Raw genomic sequence first — 10,708 nt, forward strand, 5'->3', positions numbered from 1 at the left:
TCTCTACCAAGTAGCCAGCAGTCCTCCTCCTGTTAGGTCACCCCTGAGAGCAGTCTAGAAGTCTTTTTTTTTTTTTTTTGTCAGTAGTGGGTCTTGAACTCTGGGCCTGGGCGCTGTCCCTCAGCTCTTCAGCTCAAGGCTAGCGCTCTACCATTTGAGCCACAGTGGTGCCACTTCTAGTTTTCTGGTGATTAACTGGAGATCAGTCTCATAGATATTCCTGCCCAGGCTGGCTCTGAACTGAGATCCTCAGATCTCAAACTCCTGAGTAGCTAGGATAACAGGAGAGCCACCAGCTCCCAGCAAAGAAATCTTTTTCTAGAGCTGCCACACATTAGTCCTTTTCCAACTGCCTCGTCAGAACTTTTCACTCAAATCAGACCAGGTCTTTGTTGAAGAAAATGATACCTTGTTGCTGGTTTTTGCTAGTTGATAGATGCCACCCTGTTTGATTCTGGAGTTAGGAATAAGCTATTTTCTGTACCATTGAACATAATGCAGGAATTATACCAAATTCATGAGTCAGATTTTTTAATAGATTTTTTTTTTTTTTTTGGTCAGTCGTGGGGCCTGAGCTCCGGGCCTGGGCACTGTCCCTCAGCTCTTCAGCTCAAGGCCAGCGCTCTACCCCTTGATTGGAGATCAGAGTCTCACGGTCTCTCCTGCCCGGGCTGGCTTTGAACCGCGATCCTCAGATCTCAGCCTCCTGAGCAGCTCGGATGACAGGCGTGAGCCGCCCGCGCCCGGCGCTCTGAGCTGCTGCTGGCTCAAGGCCTCAAGGCGAGCGCTCGGCCGCTGCGCCACAGCCCTTTGTGAATGGGGTGCTGAGGACTCGAACCCGGGGCTTCACGATGCTCGGCCGCGCTCGGCTGCTGCGCCACCTCCCCAGGCCCCGCGCGGAGGGGGCGCGCGCCGTCAGAGCCCCGAGCGGACCCACGGGGAGACCCGGACCGTGACCGGCCGGTGGCCCGTCAGGGGACGAGGCCAGCGGGACCCGGGAGGGTCCGCGGAAGGCCGCGAGCAAGCTGCTTCCCGTCCCGGGCCCCAGCTCGCTTCCTGCCGCGGTCCCTCGCCGGAGGCGCCGGCCCTCGGGCCCGGCCCCGCCGGCTCCTCCAGCAATGGCAATAGAGCCCCCCCCCTCACCCGCTGAGCACCCAAACACCGGAAGTGACTGGCGGAAACGGCAGCCGGAGAGCCCGCCCTCTCGGTCGCCCTGGCGCGTTTGGAAACACTGGAGGGCCCGGGAGCCGCTGGAGCGAGGGAGGTTGAACAAGTCAGAAAGCCGACGCTGCACGGGCGCCGGGCCCACGCCTGTCATCCTCGCTGCTCCGAGGCCGAGACCTGAGGATCGCGGTTCAGAGCCAGCCCGGGCAGGAAACCCCCGTGAGACTCTGATCTCCAGTGAGCCACCAGAAAACCGGAAGTGGCGCTGTGGCCCAAGTGGTGGAGCGCTGGCCCTGAGCCGAACAGAGACAGCGGCCCCGCCCCTGACGCAGCCTCCACCGCACAGGCCGCGCCCTCGGTGGGAGCCCCACTGCCACGCCAGGGCACGCGGAGCGCCCCGCCCCGCCCGCAGGCCCCGCCCCCTCATGCCCCGCCCCGCCCGCAGGCTCCGCCCCCGCCCCAGAGGCGCTTCCTCCCCTGGTGGAGCGCCCGCCCCGTGAGCCCCGCCCCCTGTGGCGCTGTGCCTCACTTCCGTCTCCTCGGTAATCTAGTCAGATTGGAGCGCGCGGCTGGCAGATCGGGCGCGCCGTGGTGACGACATCGGCCGGCGGCGGCCTGCAGACGCCGAGGCTTTGGAGCTGCCCGACTGGCGACAGCGGCTGTCATGGCGGTCGCTCTGTGGGGCGTCCTTCCCGTGCTGCTGCTGCTGCTGCTGCTCTCGGGGGACGCCCAGAGTTCGGAGGGGCCGGGGGCCGCGGCCGAGGGCTCGGGAGGGAGTCCGGTCGGCGGGGGAGACCGTTTCAAGATTGAGGGGCGCGCCGTCGTTCCTGGGGTGAAGCCGCAGGACTGGATCTCGGCGGCCCGAGTGCTGGTGGATGGGGAAGAGCACGTCGGCTTCCTGAAGTGAGCCCCCCGGGCGGGCGGGCGGGCGGGCGTTGGCACCGGGGGACCGCGACCCGGGGCGGCGGGGCGGCGGGGCGGGGAGGGACGCGGCCCCGGGCGGCGGGCCGGCGGGGCGGGGAGGGACGCGGCCCCGGGCCGGCCGGGGCCTCTGCCGGCAGCGCTCCGCGGGGCCGCGTCCCCACGGCCTGGGCTGGCGCGCGCCGGGCCCGCGGGGCCCGCCTGCCACCCCGCTCGGCACCTGCCCGCCGGCAGCCCGCCCCGCAGGTGCTCGGCCTTCTCTAAGGCCTGGACACGGTTTTCTGAAGGAAAGCGCCTCCCTGCTGGCTCGTACCCGAACCCACACGACTGCAGTGTGCAGCTAGCTTTGGTTTGCGGATTGTTTAAATCGGGTTTCTTTCTGAGAAACTGAGCCTCAGAGTAATAATAATGGCAGCCTCTATCAGAACACGGTCTAGCGTTGAAGGGGCTGGAATCGGGCGTTTTCTTAGGGTGTTCATAAAGACTAATTAGTGACATTTTATTTATTCTTTTTGTTGTTGGTCGTGGGGCCTGAACTCTGGGCCTGGGCGCTGTCCCTCAGCTCTTCAGCTCAAGGCTAGCGCTCTACCACTTGAGCCACAGCGCCACTTCCGGCTTTCTCTGCTTATGTGGTGCTGAGGAATCGAACCCAGGGCCTCAGGCATGCAAGGCAAGCACTCTACCACTGAGCCACCTTCCCAGCCCCCAATTAGTGACATTTTGATGATAAGTCTTCCATAAAATTTTTGGAAGATTATCCTAAAATGACTTCTTCAGGATACAGTTCTTTTGGGAAAAAATCTTAGGCTTTCTAGGACTAAATATGTAGTCCAGGCTGGCCTCAAATTCCTGGTCCCTCCTCCTCAGTCTCCCAGGTATGTGTCATCACACCCAGCAGTTGAAAAACATTTTATTTTGTAAATAATATATTAGTAATAATGTCTGTTAAAGAAAATATGAACAGTAGGATAACCCTTGTTACTACTGCCTTTTAAACTCTTCTGAATCATCTCACCTGTTTTATACTTTATATCTTGCTGTTTTTATTTATTTATTTTTATTTCATTTATTTAATGTTTGTAAAGAACTTGTAAGTCCATTTCACATTCTTCATGTTCTTACATTTGTAATGCCATCATTAGCATTAGCACTAGAATCATTATTTATATAATAATTAATAGAAGTAATATGATGAATTTATGGTGACAATTTTGTTGCAGGAGGATTGGGTAATTTGTGTAATAGCTGTTTTGAGTACCTATACACAGGTGTGGCTCAAAGCCAGGACTTTTGGAGGCCACTTGAGACCTGACTCATGGAGTTGAGGGGATTTGGGACTTAAAATCATATGCCATCTCTTACTAGTGTTATTGTGTATATAAGCCATAATATTGGGGCTGTTTAAGTCGTTTTCAGGTATTTTTGAGATGGTGAGATTTGAACAGCGATCCTCAGATCTCAGGCGCCTGAGTAGATAGGATTATACATGTGAGCCACTAGCGCCTGACTAAAATGTTTTTATTATAAAACTTGTGTTATCTCTTTAATTAAAGTATTTACCTAAAATGAAACATACATTTGTTTTTGAGGGTCTGGGAAGGTGGCTCAGTGGTAGAGCACTTGCCTTGCATGCCTGAGGCCCTGGGTTCGATTCCTCAGCACCACATAAGCAAAAAGAAAAAAGCCGGAAGTGGCGCTGTGGCTCAAGTAGGGCACTCACTAGCCTTGAGCTGAAGAGCTGAGGGACAGCGCCCAGACCCAGAGTTCAGGCCCCACGACCGGACCCAAAAAAAAATTTTTTTGTTTTGATTTTTTTTGTGTGTGTGTGTGTTATACAATCATCAGTTTAGTGGAATTGTTGTTTTTTCTGGACGAGAAAAATAGTTTAAAATTGGTTCAGTTAGGGTTCCATGAAGAAATAGAAGGTAGCTGGATATGGTTGTAAAGAAACAGAAGATAACTGGGTGTGGCTGTGAAGAAACAAGATAGCTGGGTATGGTGGTGCCTACCTATGCCCAGTGCTCCGGAGGCAGAGGAGCTGGATGCCAGCATGGGCCACAGAGCAAGATGCATTCAAATTACAATTCAGAGTCAAGGAAAGCATTGAACGGTGCAGTTCTGGCTTTATTGCCTCCTGCCTGAGGGAGAGAGACCCTGTAAAGGAGAGGAGGGCCTTGCGATGACCTGCGTCCTGAGCTAGCCTCTGTGAGATGATGGAGAAGGCAGTATACAAAGGCAGTCTGCAGAGAGAAGGGCAAATGACAGGTTGTCCAACCCAAGAACAAATTAACTCGAGGTTTACAGTTTGATTCTGTTTTGCTTTACTATATATTTGGGGAATACTATGCATTTGGAAATACTTATTCATCATTATTTATTTGTGCCTGAACTAGGCTTTGAATTCAGCCACATCTTTACTTCCAGTTTTTTGCTGGTTAATTGGAGATGAGAGTTTCATGGACTTTTCTTCCCCTGGCTGGCTTTGAACTGTGATCATCACATCTCAGCTCCTGAATAGCTAGGATTATAGATGTGAGCCATTGTCTGTCCCTCCCCCCAGCTCCTGTTCCTCTTCTTCCTCCTCCGTCTCCTCCTCTTTGTAGTTACTTCTAATTATTTTTTGTTGGTGGTGGTGGTTTGAGTATTGTTTTGCGTATTAATAGATGATTTACAAACAGCCTTTCACTGGGTCTAAATATGACTTTCGTTTTTCCAGGACAGATGGGAGCTTTGTGGTTCACGATGTGCCTTCCGGATCGTATGTTGTGGAGGTTATTTCTCCGGCTTACAAGTTTGATCCTGTCCGAGTGGACATCACTTCAAAGGGAAAAATGAGGTGAGGGCACCTGATTTGTTTCTGTCAAAGGCTAGGCTGTTGAATCCTTCAGCATGTATTCTTTTCAGAATTGAAAGGTGAATTGAAGATTGAATTTTTTATTTTATTATTTTTTGTTTGTGGGGCTTGACTTCGGGGCCTGGGAATTGTCCCTGAGCTCTTTCATTCAAGGCTAGCTCTCTAACACTGTGAGCCACAGCTTTACTTCTGGTTTTCTGGTGTTTAATTGGAGATAAGAATCTCAAAGACTTTCCTGCCTAGGCTGGCTTTGAACAGAGATCCTCAGATCTCAACCTCCTGAGTAGGATTACAGGTACAAGCCACTAGCACCCAGCAAGATAGGAATTTTTTAACTGAGGAATAATTTATCTTTTCTGAATTGGAAGTACTACTCATCACCTGTTTTTCATTGAAATATTTTGATACTAACATTAATATTGTGATGTGATACAGCATTGATCCAGAAATTTCTATAGCTCCTCCTTTCAGGAATATTTAGTATGCAATAGAAATGTAGTATTTATAGGGCTAACAATAGGTTACATTGTGGAGTTTGTCTCAACATGAGGATCATGGTAAAGAGAAAGGAGGAAAGTATTTGAGGGTAAAAAAAGAATTTCAGAAATTTTCTTTTTTTCTTTTTTTTTTTGGTCAGTCGGGGGCCTGAACTCTGGGCCTGGGTGCTGTCCCTCAGCTCTTCAGCTCAAGGCTAGCGCTCTACCACTTGAGCCACAGCGCCACTTCCGGCCTTTTCTGCTTATATGGCACTTAGGAATCGAACCCAGGGCCTCATGCATGCAAGGCAAGCACTCTACCACTGAGCCACTTTCCCAGCCCCAGAATTTTCATTTTTAAATCAGGGTCTTGATAGGTAATCTTAGCCTTGAATTTGGGATCCTCCTGCCTTGGCTGAGATTACAGGCTTGTGCCACCATGCCTGGCTGAATTTCTGAGTTTCTAAGGTAAATGAACATGGTTTTGAAATTGAGGTGAACAGAACTTTGGTTTAATGAAGGCTGTGAATGTGGAACAGCAAAACCCATTTGAGGTTGGAATGATTGTGTGGATGTCTAGTTTTCAGAGTCTGCCTTCACTGTAGCAGAACAAATTTATTTGTTCATTTTATTGTCTCATGGCAAGGGCACTAGCATCTTCCTTGGTCTTATCTGACCATGAAGTTTGTGGAACAGTTTTAAGGGGTAATGTCTTCTGTCAGTTCACAGACTACTGTATGGTACTTCAGTAAAGCACAGACCAGGTAAATGCAGGAACCGTGTTGGGGTGGAAGGGTTGTTATCCCAGCTGCCTCTTTAGAAGGTGCAAAGCATAATTAGGCTGGCATGTAGCTGCCACTTTTCTATGTCCCAGCTCTCATCCTGTTAGTAGAATTATGGGTGCTTTTATGGTGCTTCTTTGTCAGAGCAAGATATGTGAATTACATCAAGACATCTGAAGTGGTGCGACTTCCCTACCCTCTTCAAATGAAGTCTTCAGGCCCCCCTTCCTACTTCATTAAAAGGGAGTCCTGGGGCTGGACAGACTTCCTGATGAACCCAATGGTATGTATGATGCTAACTCATCTCGTAATCCTTGGTTTGCTTTAGCCAGTTGGAAACTTCAAGCTCCTGTGAGATGGGGAAAATACTGACAGTGAGAATTCTACTGTAGATTTGAAATTGGATACTTTTGATGAAGGTTTTTAATTGAAATTGAGTGTGAAGTAAATCATGTGTGGTGCTCGTGCACCCACAATTTGTATATTTATGTTTTAGTTCATTGATAAATGAGTTACTAAGCAGCCCTATGATGGCAGATAGGTAGGGAAAAGAATAACATCACAACACTGACATGAGTTGCTTCTAATAAAACAATACATTCTTCAGAAACATATTGTTTATCTTGTAATTGTCTAAATTTTGATTGTATTTCTTACTGATAACTGTTTAGATCATAAGACTAGGAGTTGTAGAACTTCTAGACTGGGATAACTAGAATCTGTTATCAGAGAGAGAAAGGTGGGAGGGTAGGTAGAATGGAAGAAATCAGCGATGAAACTTAAAACTTGTATGCATGTAGACCCTCCCTCCACCTCCCCTGCTCCTCATCCTTTCTCCACTTGATCCCTTCTCCCCTCCTCCTTTCCCTCCCCCTCATTCCTTCTCTGTCCTTCCCTCTCTCTCTCCCTCCTCCTGTCTGCTGGTACTAAGGATACTCTGGTAGAAACTCAGGGCATCTACCACTTGAGCTCTAGCCCTATATTCTGAAATTAAACAATTGTATGCAGTACTAAAGGAGTTGATGTCATTTTCAAAACTGAAAAATGTATTTATTACAGGCTCCAGAGGATGTTTATTGATGAGCAGTGTAAGACAGTGTTTTCTCCAAGATCACATAGTCATGTCATTGAGGTCCCATTCCCAATGCCAGATCTCAGGAAGAAGGAAACAAACAAGTAGGATGTCAATATAGACCAAACACACATACACAAGACTCTTCACTCTGAGATATTCTACGGCAGTCAGACAGGTAGCATCTTGCAATCAACTAGCTGGGTAGAACTGAGGTGATTGCTACAAGTTCTATGCTGTGCACACAGTGGAGTCTTTAATTTTATCATTGCATCTTAAATGCCGTTTATTTTGCAGACTGTAAAATGGGGGATAAATAGCCTGATTTTTTTTCCTTCTATAGGTTATGATGATGGTTCTTCCACTATTAATATTTGTGCTTCTGCCGAAAGTAGTCAACACAAGTGATCCTGACATGAGACGGGTAAGCTTATTGCCCAGTGTTTGTCATCCATATAACTACTCAGGAGGCTGAGATCTGAGGATTGAGGTTCACAGCCAGCCTGGGCAGGAAAGCCCAAGAGACTCTTATCTCTAATTCACTAGCAAAATGCCAGATGAGAAGCTGTCGCTCAACTGGTTATAGTACTAGCCTTGATAGAAAAGCTAATTTTTTGCACAGTACTTTGCCCCTAGTAGGCAATATAAAAAGTTGTTGACTGAAAAAGCTTTAGAATTGAGCATTCACTTTAGAGTTGATAACACCAGTTTTGTATGATTCAAGACCTATTACCATATAGATTCATTCTTGATCATTTTGTTTTCCTCTGCCTCACTTATAAAAGTACCTTTGTGTTTAAAGTCTATGAATAAATTCTGCTTTTGTGGGAAGAGCCATCTCAGACTCGTTTCCCACTTGAAATGATAGACAATGTAGTATTTGCTTATTGGGTTTTTTAATGTCTTTCAAAATTGTTAGCTTTAAGGTAATCACAGACCTCAGAAGTGCCAAAGCCTTCTGCTGTCACGCCAGTATCTTGCTTTGTGACCTTGGTGTTGCTTGCTTTAGATACTGTAACTGACTACACATAAGAAGTATTCATAGGGGCTGGGAAGGTGGCTCAGTAGTAGAGCACTTGCTTTGCATGCTTGAGGCCCTGGGTTCGATTCCTCAGCACCACATAAGCAAAAAGAAAAAAGCCGGAAGTGGCGCTGTGGCTCAAGTGGTAAGCGCTAGCCTTGAGCTGAAGAGCTGAGGGACAGTGCCCAGGCCCAGAGTTCAGGGCCCACAATTGGACCCAAAAAAAAAAAGCATTCATAGATTTTTTACTAAAACTTAGGAATCAGTCTTAAAATTACTACAGTTACCTTTCAAACCTGTGTGGTAACGTGGTATTTAGTGTTTGATGTTTTGGTTTTATATATCTGAAAGCATGACACTGTAGTACATGCTTGTAATCCTAGCATTTGGAAGACTGAGACAGGAGAAGTACAAATTTAAGATAAATTTAAGATAAACATGGAGTACCTTGCATGACCCTGTCTCAAAGAAAAAAGAATACTGAATGTTAATTAAGACAAAGCTCAGTGGCTCAGGCTTATGATCTCAGCTACTCTGGACACCAAGATCTCAGAGATTGCTGGAAGCTAGTGGTTCATGCCTGTCATCCTAGCTACTCAGGAAGCTGAGATCTGAGGATCACAGTTCAAAGCCAGCCTGGGCAGGAAAGTCTGTGAGTCTCTTATCTCCAATAAACCACCAGAAAACCAGTGGCACTATGGCTCAAGTGGTAGAGCACTTGCCTTGAGCTGAAGAGCGCAGGGACAACGTCCAGGCCCAGAGTTCAAGACCCACGACCTACAAAAAAAAAAAAAAAAAGATCTGAGAGATTGTGGTTTGAGGCTAGCCTGGACTAGAACCCATCTCAATAAATAATCCAGATGTGCGGTGGGTGGGAAGATTGAGAGGTGAAGCTGGCCAGGGCAGGAACACAGGGCCCTACCTGAGGGATAACTGAGGCATAAGGGGCAGGAGGCAGAGCTCCAGACTCCAGTGGTGGAGCACTGTCCTTGCAAGTGTAGGACCCTGAATTCAAACTCCAGTATTGCAGAAGCAAAACAAAAAAGACAGGAATACGATTACTGTCTGTCAGAAAAAAAAGTTTACTAAAGTATAAGCTGAGTGAGACCACAGGCAAGCATTCATTAGACAGTCATTAAGGACCAACATGCTTAGTGGTATAAAGGTGGTAGGGGACACTATTACCAATGGTGTTCAGGTAAAATGCTTCCCCCCTGCCCCACCCCCCAGTTCTGGGGCTTGAACTCAGGGCTTCGCTTCTTTTGCTCAAGGCTAGAGCTCTACCACTTGAGCCACAGTGCCACTTGCTGCTTTTTCTGTTTAGGTGGTATTAAGGAATCGAACTCAGGGCTTCATGCATGCGAGGCAAGCACTAATACCACTAAGCCACCTTCCCACCTCCTAAAATGCTTTTTATTTTTATTATTGTTTCATTGGTGCTGGGGCTCAAAGTCAGGGCCCATCACCAGGCAAGCGCTGTACCATGGTGCTAGCCTCAGTACAGAACTTTGGAGTATAGCATGGCACTGTTGCTCAGAACTATTACCTCTTTCTTGGTCTACTCTCTCCCTCCTCCTCAGATGGTGCAGAGAAGCCTAGGGGGAGGGGAGGGGAGGGGAGGGGTGGGGTGGGGTGGGGTGCAGTGCGGTGCGGTGTCCCAGGCCTTCAGTGTCTGTGCTCTGTCTCCTTGCAGGAGATGGAGCAGTCCATGAACATGTTGAACTCTAACCATGAACTGCCGGATGTTTCCGAGTTCATGACAAGACTCTTCTCTTCAAAATCATCCGGCAAATCTAGCAGTGGCAGCAGTAAAACCGGCAAAAGTGGAGCTGGCAAAAGGAGGTAGTCAGGTGGGTCACTGCTGTCAGTCATTCGCACAGACAGCAGCCTGGGGGCATCCAGCCCTGATGGGGAACCAAGCGGAGCAACTGCTGTAAACTTGAGTCATCCTGGAAGTTGATCTCGTACCACTGTTGTGTATGTTAACTTTTTAACACATGTGTTTTGTACTTGGTACACAAGAAAACCCAGCTTTCATCTTTGTCTATATGAGGTCAATATTAATGTCACTGAATTAATTACAGTGTCCTGAAGAAAATGACATAAATAAATTATATGAAATGCTATAAATTACATATATTAAAAATCTTAATCCAGAGATTAAGTTATCTTGTGTTTTTGAACTTGTTTCTTTCTTTCTTTTTTTTGTCAGTCGTGGGGCTTGAACTCTGGGCTTGGGCACTGTCCCTGAGCTCTTCAGCTCAAGGCAAGCTCCACTGTAGGCTTTTCAGTGGTTAATTGGAGAAAAGAGTCTCATGGAACTTTCCTACCTGGACTGGCTTTGAACTTCAATCCTCAGATCTCCTCCAGAGAAGCTAGGATTACAGGCGTGAGTTACTGGTGCCTGTCTTTCATTTT

At 47.9% G+C, this 10,708-nt stretch overlaps 1 protein-coding gene across 1 annotated transcript; it reads left to right on the plus strand.

Annotated features, from left to right (window-relative positions):
* Positions 1-1,800: 1,800 nt before the first annotated feature.
* On the plus strand, positions 1,801-10,454 carry Emc7 (ER membrane protein complex subunit 7). The gene is made up of 5 exons (XM_070005708.1): positions 1,801-2,067; positions 4,802-4,921; positions 6,342-6,480; positions 7,613-7,693; positions 9,984-10,454. The coding sequence occupies exons 1-5, from the start codon at positions 1,829-1,831 to the stop codon at positions 10,134-10,136; spliced, it is 732 nt and encodes a 243-aa protein (XP_069861809.1). The 5' UTR covers positions 1,801-1,828; the 3' UTR covers positions 10,137-10,454.
* The last annotated feature ends 254 nt before the right edge of the window (positions 10,455-10,708 follow it).

Source organism: Dipodomys merriami, unplaced genomic scaffold, assembly GCF_024711535.1.
Source record: "Dipodomys merriami isolate MVZ:Mamm:240054 unplaced genomic scaffold, mDipMer1.0.p SCAF_69, whole genome shotgun sequence".
NCBI classification, from domain to species: domain Eukaryota; kingdom Metazoa; phylum Chordata; class Mammalia; order Rodentia; family Heteromyidae; genus Dipodomys; species Dipodomys merriami.